This window comes from Psittacula echo (genome assembly GCF_963264785.1).
Source record: "Psittacula echo genome assembly, chromosome: 2".
Classification (NCBI taxonomy): domain Eukaryota; kingdom Metazoa; phylum Chordata; class Aves; order Psittaciformes; family Psittacidae; genus Psittacula; species Psittacula echo.
Window position 1 is genome coordinate 137,266,905 of NC_137737.1, and position 18,301 is coordinate 137,285,205.

General features: G+C 37.5%; 1 protein-coding gene across 1 annotated transcript in view; it reads left to right on the plus strand.

Annotated features, from left to right (window-relative positions):
• The window catches only part of PTDSS1 (phosphatidylserine synthase 1), a gene marked incomplete at both ends in the record, with an annotated part of 28,825 nt that extends 11,031 nt beyond the window's left edge, over nt 1-17,794 (plus strand). The window contains 9 exons of the mRNA XM_080610646.1: nt 714-872; nt 4,339-4,490; nt 6,490-6,631; nt 7,642-7,754; nt 9,282-9,347; nt 13,961-14,060; nt 15,302-15,370; nt 15,900-15,969; nt 17,685-17,794. Coding sequence (XP_080466772.1) covers nt 714-872; nt 4,339-4,490; nt 6,490-6,631; nt 7,642-7,754; nt 9,282-9,347; nt 13,961-14,060; nt 15,302-15,370; nt 15,900-15,969; nt 17,685-17,794 — 981 coding nt within the window. The remainder of the gene's footprint in view (nt 1-713; nt 873-4,338; nt 4,491-6,489; nt 6,632-7,641; nt 7,755-9,281; nt 9,348-13,960; nt 14,061-15,301; nt 15,371-15,899; nt 15,970-17,684) is intronic.
• Between the last annotated feature and the right edge of the window lie 507 nt (nt 17,795-18,301).

An 18,301-nucleotide genomic window follows, 5' to 3' on the forward strand; every position in this document is an offset into this window, starting at 1 on the left:
GTACAACATGGCAAGAGAAAACATTTCCGTTGTTATGGATGGCTAAAATATTTATATTCTTAAGGAATCTGCCTCTCATCTGTGACAAAACAGTTGCAAGTTCTCTATAATTTTTTTATTTTATTAAGTAATTCAGCCATGTAACTGAACTTTCTCTAAGAACGTGGTCTGGAAAATTGCTTTCATGAGGAAAATAGAACACAAAGTATACTTAAGTGAACAATGAGATGAGTAACATAACATTACAAACTGGTGAGGATTAGCCACCTGTGAGCCACATCTGAACACCAGACAGCATGAAAATGAGGGAAGGTGGTTATTTCAAATCAAGACCCACAAAGAAAAGCAAATACCTGTTTTCTGGAATATTGTTTGCTGGTTTTATTAGTGTTGATTTTATTGCTCCTGCTGCTCCTCTGTCACATTAGAAATGGATGTTGCTTCGGGCACCAAGGTCTATCTTTAAATTAGAGCTGTAACTGTGGTGATACTGAGTCTTAATACTGAAAGTTTTCCTTTCCCTCTGAGGAGAGTTTAAACTCTTTCCTCCAGAAAATTTAGAAGGACAAGAAAGCAGAATAATGCTTATTTTAATATTCTTATAATTTCAGGCTTGTTGCACTGGATGGAAAGAATTTTCGTAATTCTAGTGCTTATGAACCTGCCTGCTGATTGAGATGATTTTTTAATTTATTTTTTTTTTCCATTAACAGGAGTATGCTGTGAACTGTCATGTTATCACTTGGGAGAGAATCCTCAGCCACTTTGACATATTTGCTTTTGGGCATTTCTGGGGCTGGGCTATGAAGGCTTTGCTGATCCGCAGCTATGGGTTGTGCTGGACTATTAGCATCACCTGGGAGCTCACTGAGGTAGGCCACACATTTATCTTAATTGGAAGTAAATGTGTGAGACTTGAATTTTTCTTGGGAAAGTGTGAATGTTACTGGAAGGGCAGTTCACTAGTTCTCAGTCACAGATTTACATTTTAAGCCTTATAAACCAGATGCTGAGCCATTAATGGAGTTGCATTAGTGGACAACAGCAAACTGGGGTTTAGGTGATTTACTACCACTTGAATAGGAGGGAAGTCTAGGGCAGCCTATTGGTGTCACCCACAATTTATTTTTCTGTTGTTCTGGAAGTCACCAGATTCAATACCCATGGTATGATTAAATTCCCTGATTCAGAGCAATTGTTCTCGTTTTTCACCTTGCAATATCTGTGATCTACTGTCACGATCTCCTTATCCCAAACGCAACAATGTTAGGAGCTGTGTATAGACATGCATACTGTCAAGTACAATGGAGTTGAGAGATCACCAAGGAAGATGTGAGGACCTATGAACAGAAGTCTACGTGGAATGGCAAGACATCGTTCAGTGTGTTGTTTTCTGTCATAAGGCCTGAACGTATAGCCCTTCTTTTGTTAAATTGTACCCCACAAGTCTAGTTAAGTTGTGTTCATTGGCATAAAAATGTGAGGTTTTAACTAGACCTAGATCTAAGCTAGTTCACACATGCTGTAGTCCCTTGTACCGTGGTTTGGAGAACCACTATCAAGCTTTACTGCAGTTCTCTTAAACAGCTGTGTAAGTAATTTGACTGTTGGCGCTTTCAAATCCTATTTTGGATTAAAAAAAAACCCAACAAAATCCGTGACTTGCTTCAGTCAATTAACTGTTGCTTGGACTGGTGGTTCCTATTGTTAGACCTGTTTTCAGAATTCAAGATGATTAATTGCTACTCTAATTGTTTTCATTTGCATGTAACCTAGAGCTTGATTAGTAGAATATGTGTCATGTAAGACCTGAGGATGCATTTCTATAAAAGAATTTAATTTCATTGAATTTTTTGATTGGGCAATTCAGAGGAAAAAAATTAAAAATCCGATTTAGACTCTGCTTTTGGGACAGCATGGTCTAACCTGTCACACTTAATAAGTGTAGGTGTAAACTCCTGAATTTAATCTTTAAAATCATAGTTTTCTATAGAGCCTGCTGTCTTGAGAATGCTTGGCTCATCTGACAAGGCATTTATCAGTCAGAAGCACAGATAAGGATTTAGTTGTACAAAATCTTCTGAGTGTGAAAATAATGGTGCCATGAGTTCCTTTTCAAAACACATTTTTATTCTGTGACATTGAAGGTTATGCTGGTTTTTGAGCTATTTTGAAACTGCTTCAGATTCAAATTTCACAAGTTCCCATCCACAAAAAACAACTTTGCTGGTTATTGTATTCATTTTTTCCCTCTGGAAAAGAATAAATTTGGATTTGTTTCACATGCACTCTTATCGTTCAGTTGATCATCACACAACCATCATCTTCAATTTGACACCGCATGGAGTATCTAGTATTCCCTGTTGTTGAAAAGCAGATTATTGGAACAGACAGTGTGTTGGGTAAGGTTCAACATGTAGAGAGGTTATCAGCACTCAGATGGATTTTTAATGAATTAGTTAATTCAGGAGAGTCATTGGAAACCTACAGAAGTTATCAGGGCAGTTACACAGGGATTTAGCTATGCATCTCCTGTTAACATTAATGGATTTCAGCTGGCTCCCTGTTCTGAAATGGGACACTTGGCTCATGCTCCATGCTATCAGATTGGATTTGGGATACAGGCAGACCTTGGTGTCTCATTCTGAGAAAACAGCACCTTAGAGATGGTCTGGCTAACACCTCTGCTTGTTTTTGCTGCCTTGTGATCTGTAATTTTTGCTGGGTTTGGCTGGATTATTGCAGATTGAGATTCGTAGCCTCCTGCCCCTTTCAGATTAAATTAGTTTAAAATATGAAAGGGAAACTGTAGCAAGATAATCAGCAACTTTGTTATAGCGTGGGGCATGAAGACAAAATCAGATTTTCTTTTCTGCAGGTTGAAATTTCCATTGCTTTGTCAAAGAAAACTGAGTTGCTTTGATAAAGTTTTGGAAGAGTTTTCACAGGAACTGTCATGGCCTGTATCAGTCACTGTAATTTATTATAAATGGTCCAGTATTCATTGCTGTTTACAGAAAACCTTGCTCCTTTTACTGGATCTGGGTTGTTTGGTTGGTTTGTTTTTTTTTTTTTAATATCTTATTTATACATCTGTTAATGAAAGATACTTTATAACAAAGTCATACCAGTAATGTTCCACAGACACAGTGTATGTACATTAATTGACAAAAATGGTACTGTTTTTCTGGAAGTAAGAGTATTCATTATTTTGCTCCATGTTTTGTTAAGCATCTCCTTGAGGATTCCAAGGGGACTGCTTAACACATGGCTGTCTTGATATCCAGTCCTCAGCTAATCTTTTTAGTCTATTTTTCAGTTGTTGTGATTTTTCCGTGTAGAATAGAGAATATTATTTTCTCTTCAAGGAGAATGAGAGGTGCTGAATCCATTCCTAGCTCTCAGTAGATCATGTTTACATCTTGCCTTACCTCTGGCCACTTCTTCATGCTGTAAAAGTGTAAAGTTATCAAATGTATCTATAAATACATTTAATTGCCTTACTAATGACTCATAATGGTATTCAGAAAGAAACAGATTTCTTCAGAGGTAAATGATTTGTGAACTTTCCAGGGGAAATATGTAAGAAACTGAATGTCCAGTTGGTGTCAGCTTTTCAATCTGATGTTGGTTCATTTCTGGCTTATTTTCCAGTATCTTCATCATCTAAGTACCTTCATCATTAGTGCTTAGCATAGACCAAGCAGGAATATCTCCTTAAACTTGAGCCATTCTGAATCAAGTATAGCAGCAAAGCTTGTAGTGTCTGAAATATTTGTGATGTCTCAATCTTTTTACAGTCAATTAATTTCCTAAAAATAGTAAATGAAAGAGTTTTGAAATAAGTCTTTAGCCCTGAACTCCACTATGCTTAATACTGACAGTTGTTACAAATGCATTCATTTTACTTATTGCATCTCGTTGCTGGTTTAGAAAACATCCTTAAAACTATTTAGCAAGAATAGACCGAAGATGCTCTTCAATTTAGCACAAAACACCTTCCTTCCCCAGAGAATGCAGTAGTTTTGCTTGTTTCATGCATGTCTATGAATGTTCTGTGTATCATCTTTTGAGAGGCCAAGTGCTGTCTGATATCCTTATGTACCCATAGCCCCAAGAGGGAACAGTGAGAAGGAAACCTCCAGTGTCTTTTGTAGTTCGATCCAAGGCCTTCTGAAGTTAATGGAAGGATGCCCATCAAATTTCAGTGATTGTGGCTCATGTCCTTGAAGTATGACATGTACTGAAAAGCTGATTTTTTTAATGTATACTTAAAAAGTGAATTTGTATGAATTCTGTACTGTTCCTCACCCAGAATCTCTTTGCTGTATTCTGTAGCTCTTCTTCATGCACCTTCTGCCTAATTTTGCTGAATGCTGGTGGGATCAAGTCATTTTGGACATCCTGCTTTGTAACGGGGGTGGCATCTGGTTGGGCATGGTAGTTTGTCGTTTCTTGGAGATGAGGACCTATCACTGGGCAAGCTTCAAGTAGGTCTAAATTAAAATAAACATGTTTAATGTTATAATAGTAAATTAATTTCCTTGGGAAATAGGCCTCCTTCTTTGCATATCTAAAGTGCTCTGTGGTGTAGAGGGGGCATGCCATCCACATGGGCTGGCAGTGCTGTAGATTTATTTTAAATTTAAAAAATCCATCTCATAGTAATGCTACTGTGCAGCATATATTTGTAATTATGGTTATGTATCTATAATTTTCCATTGCAATCTAAGTTACAAGTATTAATGCCAAATGAAAATATGAAGTAATAAAACTATTTGCGTTTTTAGCTCATTTTGTACCAGTAAAACTTTGAAGAAGGCAGTGGACAAAAATTGTAATTATTTTCGCATTATATGATATTTTTAAACTAGATTTGGGCTCACCTTGATGAGGCATTAGTGTGGCTATCTTGTCAGCACTAGCTGTTATTGCAGAAGGATAATCAGGCTGATTGTACCTTTGCTGTGAATGGCCTTACTCCATTGCTGACCCTCTGAAACAAATGTAGTAATTGCAAAATAAAGCAGCATTTGTTGTATAAAAGGACCACAGCTTGTGGCCTACTAAGTATGGTTCCTAGCTGTCCAGTTTCATCCATAGTTTTTTGTCCCTCTCCTGCCTTCCCTGCCAGTTGGTGGCATGGATAGTTATCTGCATGTTGCCAATGGTATGGATGAAACAGATCAAGTACAAAGCCAAAGGATATTGCTTTGGGACATGGAAAAGGAGCTCAAATCTTGGCTTCCAAATTTGTATCCTACATGAACTTCTGTACTGCTTGCTTTTCTTACTCACAAATTTGTTAATTGCTCTGAGAACCATTCAGCCTTTAGTCTCAATTAAATTTTCCTGCATTTTCATCAGAGTTGTTGGTCCCTCTGTTTTTAGAGAGTTCACTGAAAAATTAAAGCAGCAGAATATCTATGGCAGGACTAGTCTTTACTGTCTTTGAGAAATAATTTTTCCTACCATTCTTTTACATGCATGTGTATATTTTTTGATCTTTAATAGAACAGGAGCTGCATAGAATAAGAAGCTTTTGCTTGTGCCCTTTTGGGTTTTTTTCTTTTTCTTTTTTTCACTGAATAACCACGGATCTTAAGGATTAGAAGGTTCCCCATTATCTAAGATCCTACTGGCCTGAAGGAACACAAGTATCAGAAATACCAAATCTGAGTATCCTTTTTTTTTTTTTTTTTTTTTTTTTTGTCCAGAAGAGACAGGGAAATAACAGGGTGAAAACTGACTTTTGCAGCCCTGCTAGTCTTCCTTCAGAAAAGAAACTTGAGTTTTTCTTAGATTCCCCATCATATGGATGCTGTTGCTCATCTGAATTAATGTTATCAAAACCAAAAACTAGTAACACTTCTGCCAGATGAACTTCCATTCACATCCCTTTTCAAAAGGGAATTTAAAAGCCTTCTAGCTTTTAACAGTGCTATCAGATCTCTTCAGAAGATTTGCATGCCTCTAATGTCAGAACATCAGGGGTTGTGTGTGCTGGAAGTGCACTGTTTTCAGACTTGCGGAGCTAGCCCCTCCTACAATTAATGAGTAATGAATCTGACAGATTCTTGAAGGGTTGATGTTGGTGAGCTCTAGAACAAGGAGCCTTTGGTATACGAGCAATGACAGCATAGATTAGGAAGAAGTACCCTTTAATTTTTCCAAAGGAGTTGCAGAATTGCTATCCTTGTTTCTTCCCTTCATGGGGAGAATGATAGGTATGTTTTGTAGTTAGTTACTGACTGAGGATAGAGGAGGGTGGACTTCAGGGTGGAATGTATCCTTACTGAAATGCCTAGTAGATTATATTTCTTAATTCACCCTTGCCTGGTACACTGTGGTGTCTGTGAGTTTCTCTGCTGTCTGGCAGAACAGTGTGATTGTTCTGAAACACCAGTAGCATGGTTATTGCTTTTTTTTTTTTTTTTAATTTCCACTTGCATATTCCTTGTATTTACTCCAGCCATTTTCTTTTTTCAGGGACATTCACACGACCACAGGGAAAATCAAAAGAGCTGTATTACAGTTCACACCAGCCAGCTGGACCTATGTCCGCTGGTTTGACCCTAAGTCTTCATTTCAAAGAGTGGCTGGAATCTACCTTTTCATGATCATTTGGCAGGTAAGAAATTCTGTGAAATAAAAGCTGCTATCAGCTCAGTTACTTACTGGCTGTGTTTGGCCAGAAGATACTCTAATGCAATGTATGTCTGTCATTGAAATACACAGATAAATGAATTGATAATACAGAATTGGTCAGGGCATTTTTCACAGGAGTTACACGATAGTTCAGAAGTGTAATTACAGAATCGGGGGGGGGGGAAACCCAAATGTTACAAATTGCTGTACTAGTCATCAGATTGCTCTTTGATGCAGTTTTAAGAACTGCTATACAGTGGGGGTTTAGGGTGGGCTAATTTTTTGTTTGGTTTCGTTGTGTGGGGTGGTTTGTTTTTTTGGTTTTTTTTTTTTTTTGTTCTGGTGTGTTTGTGTTTTGGGGTTTTTTTTTTTGATTGGTGGTTGTTTTTCTTTCCTACTGACTGTTGGATGGATCACTGATACTTAGAATTCTGGCCTTGATCTAGTCAGACTATAATGTGTCTCAACTGTTTTGGTCATGCAAATGCTAGCAGTCTTCACTAAAATGTCTTTTTAGTTTGCTGAATTTAGTTTTTAAAAGGAGAATTGGAAGTGTTTGATACACTTTTTTTTTTTTTGTGGTGGTGGTATTTGTTTTGGTTTGGGTTTTTGCTTTTGTTTTTTTTTTTAATTGTTGGGGTTTTTTTTTTTGTTGTTTTCTTTCTTTTTTTCATTTAATGCTCTCTTCTCTACCAGATTTGCCTCAGTTATTTACCCTGATTTAAGATATGGAAGTTAGCAGAAGACCTCTGCAGTGTGTATTAGTGTCTGGTCCCTTAATGAGTTTCTGGAAGGAGAGTGAATACTTTCGCAGAGGTGTCTAGGGGAAGATTCATTGTTTTACTGGTTTATTCCTTGCTTGTCCTAGAGCAAGAATCCTTGATCTAATCAGCAGGGCTATAGTAGAGCATAAATAGTTTTCCTTCTGTGTTTTAGTTTCCATATTAAAATCACATAACTTGAATGCTATTGGCTAACTTTTTTTTTCCCTAGCTGACTGAGTTGAACACATTCTTTCTGAAACATATCTTTGTGTTCCAAGCAAGCCACCCTTTAAGCTGGGGAAGAATTCTCTTCATAGGAATCATTACAGCACCCACTGTAAGGTAATTTTGTTACGTGTTGTTTGTTCTTCAGTTTAAAGTAGCATGACTTCTAGGCACCCAAGAATTGCATATAGTTTGTGGATAAGTAAAGCACATTTCAAGAAATCTATGTTTTTGCTACCACAAAAAAGCAAAACAGTCATTGCTTTTGAATAAAGTGTATTTGCTGACAAGTAAATTAATAAGGTATAATGTGTATAAACATGTGTTTCCATAGGGATGCAGAACCATCGTGTTCCATCTTCTGTTTGTATAGCATCTCCCTGTTTTGTGAGTTAGCTGCATATGTTATTCTTGAGGTCTGCATGTGAAAATATCCAAGCTGGTGAATCAGGTGCTCACAAATATGTAGATGAGGAAAAATAGGAGTTGTTGGTTCTTCTGAGTTCCTTATTCTGTTTGTCTACTGGAAATATTGGTATGTTATGTGAAAAGATGGAGCGTTACCATATTCCGAGTAACAGAAAAGTATATATGCGGTGTTAATAGTTTTATAAAAACATTACCCTGCTTTTAGTCATGCGCAGTATTTCACATTGTTAGCAGAGTTGTCTTTTTTTGTCCTGTGACATAGCTGGAGGTAGATAGAATGCACACAGTGCTGAAGTTAGAGGCAGGGAATTTACCATTCATGAGTAAAGTGATGTTACTTTGGACAGTTAAATGGCAACCATGCATTGATTTATTCCCAAAATACAGCTGTTAAAATAAAAAAGGCTTAATAAAGTTATGTGCAGTGATTTCACACTGTTAATTAAATCACTTTAAACATCCTTAAAGCACCTATATAGATGAGCTTTTAAGTATTTAATGGCACTTGCCATACTGTTGAAGTCTTTATTCTTAAACAATCCCTTTGTTGTTGGATTAATAATACTTGTCTTTCTTCTCTGTCATTGGAAATCAGAGACTGAGAAGAACAACTCTGATTTTGCTTCTTTGGAATTCCCCCCTCTAAGATCCTAAAAATCAGGAGCATAAAGAACAGAGCAGAATGGTCTGCAGACTGATTTCAAATTAGTGAGAAATTCTTTTCTGTTATTGAGAGGAAAACATGCCAGTGGTTAGAGCACTCCCCCAGGACATGGAATAGCTATATTCAGTTTCTTTCAAGATTCAAACTTGCAACTCTCAAGAAAATGCAATTGTTAGTAAGTTAAAGACTGTGGAAGAAGCGGGGAATTCTTTTAATTCTTCCAAAGGTGTTACACTTTGCCCAGAAGAATTGGAGATTCAGTGGAGAGGCAGGAGACAAATATATAGCTTTGTTAGCCTACTAGTTTGGGTGCTTTCCCAGTCCTTGCTCTCAGGATTTTCTGTGTTGTTTTGAGGTATTTGATCTATGCAATAATAGGTTCTACTACAGTTGAAGCCATCTGGTAAACATCCAGCACGATTGCGTGTGATTTTAACCATCAGTGCTTCATTTTCAGTATAGATACATTTGTAACATAAACCTATTTTCCAAATGTAAATCCTCTGGGGACTTTCATCTTCACTGAAGAACTTTCTCGTTTCTCTTCTCAGGCAATACTATGCATACCTCACAGATACACAGTGCAAGAGGGTGGGAACTCAGTGCTGGGTGTTCGGGTAAGTGTTCTTGCTGCGTTCTTAAAGCACTTGGACAAATGTTCAGTGTGAGTCCAGCCCAGGAACAGGCTTTGCATGAAGCCAGTCCTTGTCTTGTGTTGGTTTTAGTATAAATGAACAGTATAGAGATTTTTTTTTTTTTTTTTTTTTGCAAGTTCAGAGGGAAGGAAAATTCTGGATTTGGAGGTATAACATGGGAAATGATGGAATGAGTAAGGAGAAGAACAGAAGGAAGAACTAGAAACTGCTGGATAAAGCTAGGCTCTTTCAAAGTAGCATTGGCTTTGCTGCCCATATTCTCAGTCAGGTGAGAAGGATAAAGCTTTTGCTTCTACCACTTGCCTGTCATCAGAGCAGTGTTTACCTGGCTATCAGGGTGGGCATTGCCACTGTTAGTGGAATCACAACAGGAGACAGTGAAACAAACCATAGTTATCATCTATTTCTATTCTACTTTCAAAGAGGGAAAGGAATAATACTATGAACAATGGTTACCTACAATGTCTTTAAACATATCTCTTGGAGGAGACCTTTAAATGAAGAGTTTGCATGATTGCTTCTGGTGAGAACTTCCTTCTCCAGATGGCTTGACTAAAACTTACTGTTCTGGAAACCTGAAGCGTATGCTATTGCAGCATTGTAAAAGCTTCTTGTAAACAAAGCAGTGTAGTAGTGTCCCTTTTGATTTAGGGCTTGGAAGCATACAAAAGAGAAAAAATACAAGATGCTAAATCACATCTTAAAAGAAAAAGAAATATGTATTTTAAGAAACTATTCAAGAAGCTAATTTCTGATGGCAGTTATTCTAAATAAAACCAGCCATTTCATTCTCTTTGTCAAGATTAGTGTATGTTTTATTTCCAGAATTGTCTGAACCATTTTCATGTTTAATAGAAGAATCTATTCCTGGTTTAGATTGGAATAGCATTTCAATGAGCCATTAAATACTTAGATCTAGTTTAGAGACAGTGCTCTGGGCAAACTTATCTTACCTTTATCTTACCTTTAGTCTTTGGAATGTTACAAAGTTTTTAGGAATAGTGCTGGGCTGGAAGGCTTTTTTCCACATGCATTACACCATGATAAAGAATATCCATTTCTTAACATTCAGTTGAGATGAGAGCAGAGCATACTGCAGTGTAATTGAAGGGGTTTCTACTCTTGCTTTAATGTACCCTGACCAAGGTGACAGATGTCTTCTTGGGTTTGACTGGGCTTAAATATTCAACCTCTTTCACTGACTTACCACCTTCCTAACTGTATTAAACTCAGGACTGTAACATCCATTTACATACAAAAGGTGGTTAACTCTGTTGCTGTCTAGTTTTACTGGTGCTGAGTAGGAGTTGATAGTAGTTTCTGTAAACCTAAAACTCCTTACTTAAGGAGGATCTCCCTCCTCAAAACATGCATTAAATTGATTCCTAAAGAGAGTCTGTAAAATGCACGTTCCTTAAAAAGGACTTTTTAAGTGGTTATGGCAGAATAACCTCTCTTTCTGGGTTTGGTATGGATTGTGCTTTTAATACTGAAGGTAACTAATTGCACAGTTAATATTACAACTTAATTTACAATTACAATCAAATCACTTTGCTCTGTTTGTGCAAAAAAATCTTAGTAGTTGCAGATCAACTGTATTAATATTTTGGAGAGTCATGTTTGAATAGGCATGTTACTGAAATCTGTAAACAATTTAGGAATTGAGATGTTTATATGAAAAAGGAAATTTTCTCAACTATAGTTGGTAATTTTAGAGTTCTATAGAAGACACATTGTAAACAATCTTTTAATTCTGGGGGAAGAATTTTCAAGTTCTGCATTAAGAAATTTTTTCTGCATTAAAAATTCTGGAGAAGAGAAGGCTGCATGGAGACCTCATAGCAGCCTTCCAGTATCTGAAGGGGGCCTACAAGGATGCTGGGGATGGACTATTCATTAAGGACTGTAGTGACAGGACAAGGGGTAACGGGTTCAAACTTAAACAGGGGAAGTTTAGATTGGATATAAGGAAGAAATTCTTTACTGTGAGGGTGGTGAGGCACTGGAATGGGTTGTTGAGGGAGGTTGTGAATGCTCCATCCTTAGTGGTGTTAAAGGCCAGGTTAGATGAGGCCTTGGGTGTCATGGTTTAGTGTGAGGTGTCCCTGCCCGTGGCAGGGGGGTTGGAACTAGATGATCGTAAGGTCCTTTCCAACCCTAACTATTCTATGATTCTAAGAAAGATGCATTTCTGTTTCATCCAAGAGAAAGAGTATAAACATATTCCTTTGGAAACCAAAGGGAAATATGATGCTGAATGTTTACTTTCTGGCTCTAAAAAATTAAGTATTGCAGAAACCCTTATCCTTGGTTCAAAGCTCTTGCTGAACACATTAATGTCACATATGACATTAAATAGATGCTGGAATATTTTTTTGTAATCTCATAACAAGAACTTCAACAGAATATTCATCTGTAGTCCCACCTAATTGTGGGAAATGTGCTTGGAGTATTATCCTTGATATGGGTTATTTCTTTAATCTGCAGAAAAAACAGAGTAACACCAGGAGTTCCTGTTGTCTGTTGGAAAAGTAGTGATTTCCCAGAAATTTAACTACCCAGAATATAATTTCTGAAGCAATTAAAAGCAATTATATAGAATATTCATAGCTGTGTTAAGACATTTCTAAAGGCACAAACTGAATTTGTAACAGCCTAACCATGGGAATAATTAAAATTAGTGTCTTGCATTAGTATGAAACTGTGCTCTGTGACTTGACGTATACTGTAGCAGCACTCTCAATAGATGGACAGTCAGTGATACAAGGCATGAACAAGGCCAGTGCAACAGCTCTGCTGGAAACTGCACCATTTTCATTAAGGTGAAGCCTTTCAAAAAGGAATATCTGTTAGGATGTTATAAGGCAATTTTGACTGAATAAACACTTAGTGTCTTTAATTCTATGGAGTATTCTCATGACCCTTCAGTAGGACACTAATACCTTTCATTGTTAGCATCTTTTGATTTACCACTTCTTTAACTGTAAGGGCTGTCCTGTTGTACAATGTGCTTAACCCAAGCATTGTTGACAAGAACAACGGAAAGAATGTATAAATGCAGCACAAACAGTTGTATCATTTTTTGAGTCCTTGTTGAAAGCAGCCTATTGTTTTATACCTTCCAGTATATCATAGCGTCATATGCTTGTTTCCTGGTGGTGGTCTTTGTTACCACTGCTGGAGTTCAGTTTAACTATTTTCTAATCTGCAGCTTGATCAGTAAGAATAATACAAAGCCAAGAAAGAAAAATAATTGGTGACCCAGTAGAGTAACACTGCTCTCAAGTTTTTACTAATATGCACCTCATCTACTTGCAGTATTGGTCAATAAGGCATTAATTCCGTGATTCTTAATTTTGGCCCCACTCATTGTGCTGTAGGTCACATTAGGTGATACAGAGAAAGCCATCATTTATTATTTTCACCAGGACCATCTCTACAAAACCAGTGGTTAAGTCATGCACACATCCTTCCTTCCTCTTTCGTGGAAGGAGCTAGGTCCTGGGTGCCAAGCAAGAGAGCCATTTTTGACAGCTCTCTGGTCATAGAGAGTGCTGGTGGTGTGTTTGGGTGACTGGAGGACTTGACCTGATGTTAAGTGTGCCTGCACATGTGTGAGGAGTAGTTTTCATGCATGTGTTCATATGTGCTACCTTGAAGACATTATTGAACAGGTATTTAACTTGTATAAGATTAATAGTTCATGATTTGCTTCAGCTTGAGAAGAGTCAATTTTCTACACTTTTGCTGCACCAGTCATGTTTCTACACTTGTATTTGTTAAAAATTCGTAATTTTTTCATCCAGGACCTATACAAATTAAGTATATTCCCATGGCAGGTGATAGATTCATAACCTATTGTATGAAGCGGTGGACAAGCCTCCATAGCTTAGAGCCTGAAAAGGTGCACACATCTGGTAACAGGGAGAGAGCTAGAAATACTTGGTTTTGTTCTTATAATGCCAGAAAGGAAAGTAAATACTGCAATATTTCCTCGCAGATTTTTCCTGAAAACCTCTGATTACTATAGTGTGGATCTCAAGTTTACACATAAACCAGAGCAAATGTGTGGATTCTCAGAGAATTTGAAATGCTTTTTCATGTTAATTTTCTCACTAAAATCCATCTGAAGTAAGCAAAGTAGCCTATTTAGAATTGTAGTAAATTTACATACAGTAGTGAAATACCGAAAGCACAGTTCTAGTTCTCCCAAAAGGGAGTCTGTTGATTGTTCAGCATAGAAGAGAAATTTGTCTGCTGAGGCCTGAAGCACAGTGGTAGGTATAAATAGAAATCTCTGCTGTTGGCTTGCACTCCTGTTTGTTCCCTGGACAAACAGAGGCTCATGGAATTGTGAACTGCCAGTTGATTGCTTTTTGTATGCTGTTCATGCTGATGAAAATTATAGAAAGAAAAATAAATTTCCCAAAGAATTTCAGTTAATGGTGGTGTTGGAGTGCTTGCTAGAGAGTAGTGCTTGTTTATTGTTGATGGTCTGGGTTGTGAACATGTGAGTTAAATCCTCAGTGTTTGTAATCACTTTACCCCCTCCTCTGTCTTTCATTTACCCACAGGGTTATTGCTTTCCTTGAAGCTATTGTGTGCATAAAGTTTGGACAGGATCTTTTTTCCAAAACACAAATACTGTATGTTGTGTTTTGGCTTCTCTGTGTGGTAAGTGAGATTTCTCATGTGAAACATAAAGCATGGCAAAAGCATTGAAAGCATCTAAAGAGTTTCCTCTCTGGAACATTGCAGCAGGGGATCATTGTGGGGGGCATTCTGGTGAAGAGCTCTGTGCATGTACTAGGAAAAGCAAATGCTAGATTGTTTAGAACACACTTTGAAGGGACTAGAATAACTTTTCTTATTTCTTCATATAGCAGAATATAGTCACTTTTAACAGTACTTAACGATTAAACAAACACTAGTTTTAAGGTGCTTTATGAGATAAAATGTGAATTTGAATGAAGCTAACTTTGGTGGTACTTGCTATAGCGTCCACTGGAAAGGAACAGGAGTTAATGAATAGCATTAATAAGTAATGCATGTTGTTTCACACTGAAGTCTTACAATGACATAAAGAACCCTGTTTTATCAGGCAAATCACACAGTATCACAGTATGCTAGAGATTGGAAGGGACCTCAAAAGATCATCTAATCTGATCCCCCTGCCAGAGCAGGAACCACCTAGATGAGGTTACACAGGAATGTGTCCAGGCAGGTTTTGAAATTCTCGCTCAGCCTGCAACTTTCTGTACTTTAGTGTGATTACTGCAAATGCAGCATGAAATGCCCATTTTATAACAGTAAATGGATGTCTCTCTTGCCAGACTTTTAACTCTGATGCCAAAGACATTTTTAATCATCAGTGGAAAATAAGGCATTTATAATAGGGTGACAGATAAGTACTCCCTTCTAGTTTGGAACAGTTTGAACAGGTGATAGGGAATCAGATTGTATTGTTCTTTTATTTAGCATGACAATTTTATTCCTGAAACTTCAGAAAAGTATTGAATTGCTTCCCAAGATCAGAGCACCACAAAGCCAAACATGTAGCCCAGCCTGAAGGAGAATTATTTTTTCTCACACACTGGTTCTTCCTGATAATATACATACAAGTGCCTTTGTATGATGACTGTACAGGGTGAAGACAAGAACCATAATGCATGTGCGTGGGTGATGTGTACGTATTCTCATGCTTCTGCTGAGAATTGGTCTGCACACCCTATGGTGGCAGAATGTATGTGTACCTTGCAGTTGAAGCGTGAGTCTTACTCATGCTGACAAAAGATGCGGAGAGAAAGAGCATGAGTCTCTGAATGTAAAATCTCCAGGGACTCTGAGACCTTGAACCAGCAATAAATTTGGAAAACAGTTTTACAGATTATTTTTTCTTCTCTTTCCTTGTTTAGGCCTTTACAACTTTCCTGTGTTTATATGGCATGGTTTGGTATGCAGAGTACTATGGCCTCCGAGAAAAGGTACTTCATTAAGAAGCCCAGGTTTATTTTATGCCAGTTAATACTGCTAAGCTCATAGATATTAGAATTCTTTACCAGAGCTAGTATAAATGAGGGTGAGGGCAGGATGGCCTAGAGTGTAGCTGAAGTCAATAGAAAGAACTCTGAATTCAGAGGGTGTTGGGTAGATCCCAAATTACACTGTGGTTTCTAAAGAATGCTGTCCTCTTAGTTACTCAAATTGAGGCTGTAATTTTAGCAAAGCTTTCAGGGATGAATGGTTAGCTAATATTCCCATGGTACAGGTGAAATGCTAGGGGAATATTAAGAATACTTGGTTACATAAGAAATCACATGGCAGGTGGTGAGTTCTTATTGTATCGTCTGTGTTGTACCTTTTAACTAGAAAGCAAAAAAGTCTTAAATACTGGCTGAATGTTTTATGAGGACTTCTGTCACTGTTTAAGTTTACAAGTCTAATTGCAAACAGGAGAAGTGCTAATCACAGGAGCCATCAGCATCCTGATGACATGTGTCCTTGTTTTTGCAGACCTTATCAGAAAGTGAAGACAGCCCATACAGTCCAGATGCTTCCTGGCTTCATTCTAAGTTCAGTAAAGGTACTGGCACTTTTGCTCCTATATTCTCAAAGTAGCATTAAGACTCAGCACTACGAAATGAGGCTTGAGCAACTTACCTTGCAGACAACTGGACCTATTTAAACATCCCTGCTGGAGCTATACAGATCTATCATCTGCAGAGCTATTCTGCTTTGCAACTTTTTCTCTTCTAACTCTTAGAAATGTATTTATTTTTTAATGAAGCAGCTGAATTTTTGTGCTGTTATTCCAAGCCATTCTTGTTAAGTTATTATGCATTTCATAACTGTTGTGGACAGGTTTTTTTTCTCTGAACATTGTATGTTTGATTTGAAACATGAATATGAATTGTGCTTTTGTTCATGCTTGTTAAGAAACAGTCAAGAATGTGCCCTGAAGCTTGTGTTCTTAACTGACACTTGCCTAATCAATGTAGTGCTGATGGTCACAAACAGCAAAAGCAGCCTACTTCTTCGACTTAACTGACCTCTCATGTAGGAAAGATAAGTTACCTGCCTCTTCCATTAACTCTATAGTGTGGTCTTACTTATTGAACAATTATCAGGATTCCCAGCTGGAAGTTATTTCTCAGAGTTTATGCTTCATGTGTTTGTATCATTAAAAACAATTTCTTATTTATCATAGGCTTGAAAAGCACCTACAGCAGAGCTGCTTTCTATTTCATACATGTTTTTCCTGGATGATGATATTTATTCTCAGTGTAGTAAATTTTTGGATTTTTGTACTTTGGAGGAAAATTGCTTGAACTTGATTTATTTTTTTTTTTTCCACCTTGCTTATGTATGCCAGAGAACTTTAGGCCAAGTAAATCTTTCTGTGATTTTCTGTTACTTATTAATTACAAACTTCAGCCTCTTTCATCTTTTCCTCCTGAATTCTTGTTTCAGTCGCCATTGTCTCCCTCTGCTTTCTCTGAGTCAATCAGGAGAGTTGAGCTTGTTCAGCCTGGAGACGAGAAAGATCAGGGGAGAGCTTATAACAGTTTTCCAATACCTAAAAGGGCCTACAAAAAATCTGGAGAGGGAGTTTTTACAAGGGCATGTAATAATATAGGGCAAGAGGGAATAGTTTTAAACTGAAAGAGGGTAGATTTAGATTAGACATTAGGAAGAAGTTCTTTACTATGAGGGTGGTGAGACATTGGCACAGGTTGCCCAGAGAAGCTGTGGCTGCCCCATCCCTGGCAGTGTACAAGGCCAGGTTGGATGGGACTTTGTGCAATCTGGTCTAATGGAAGGAGTCCCTGTCCATGGCAGGGGGGTTGGAAGCAGATGATCTTGAAAGGTCCCTTCCAACCCAGACCATTCTACATTCTATGGTCTGTCATATGAAAGACTGAAAACAAGAAATGTAATCTTACAAGAATCTGTGACCTCGCTTCCATAGTTTTTAATTTCTGATAGTAGTACCTGCCAGTAATAAAAATATGAAGGCTTAATTATTGATGTCATTTAACATGGAGGATGTTTCAGCACTATATCCTGCTATAGCAAACTTCCACTTTTATTTTGGAGGAAGAATTTTACAGAAGTTTTAAGAATTGCTTTTTATAAAAAAAATAGGCCACTAGATGGAGTGTGAGTATCAATCAGTTTGCATTAGCTTGAAATCCATACTTGTAAACACAGTAGCTTTAGATAGCCTTACTGTCTTTTGGACAACAGCTCCACAGCATAAAATATACAGTAAAAAAAAATAATGTTTCTCTTTCCCAGGTGCTGACAGTAGTCCACCAAAACATTCAGTCAATAGTGAAAGCCATTCATCTAGAAGGAGGAATCGCCACTCCAAATCAAAAGTAGCGAATGGAATTGGCAAGAAGTAAGAATGGTTTCTGAAGATACCCTACAGTGTGACCAGAAGTGACAAAGAAAATCAGACATGGCTCTGAATTTCCAAACCGAAGATTGATTTTTAAATTTAAAGATTAAAGAAAGGACGTGTTGGAGAAAAAGGATGATCAGGATGGAACCACCAGTGTAGTGGTGATCATTGCCTGCTGACACTTGCCATTCACTGATTTAAATCTAGTTTCTTCAGCATGGGGCACCAAAAGCTAATGAAGTGTGCTGGAAAGGAAAGTAATTTTGTCATAGCAGGTACACCCTGGTTTTGTGTTCAGGTGTCGCAAGTGCATTTTTAATATCCTAGTTGAGGACTTAAAGGCTAGTAAGCTGATAGTTGGCATAGCTGATTTGATTTGTTTTGGTTTACTATGTTTTTGTTATTTTCTAGAAGAGTATGCAATCCTTTAACTAAAAGCAACTCTGCCCTTCTTTCTCAGTCTCACAACTAAACTTTTCTATACAACAGTTAGTAAGTATTTAAAATT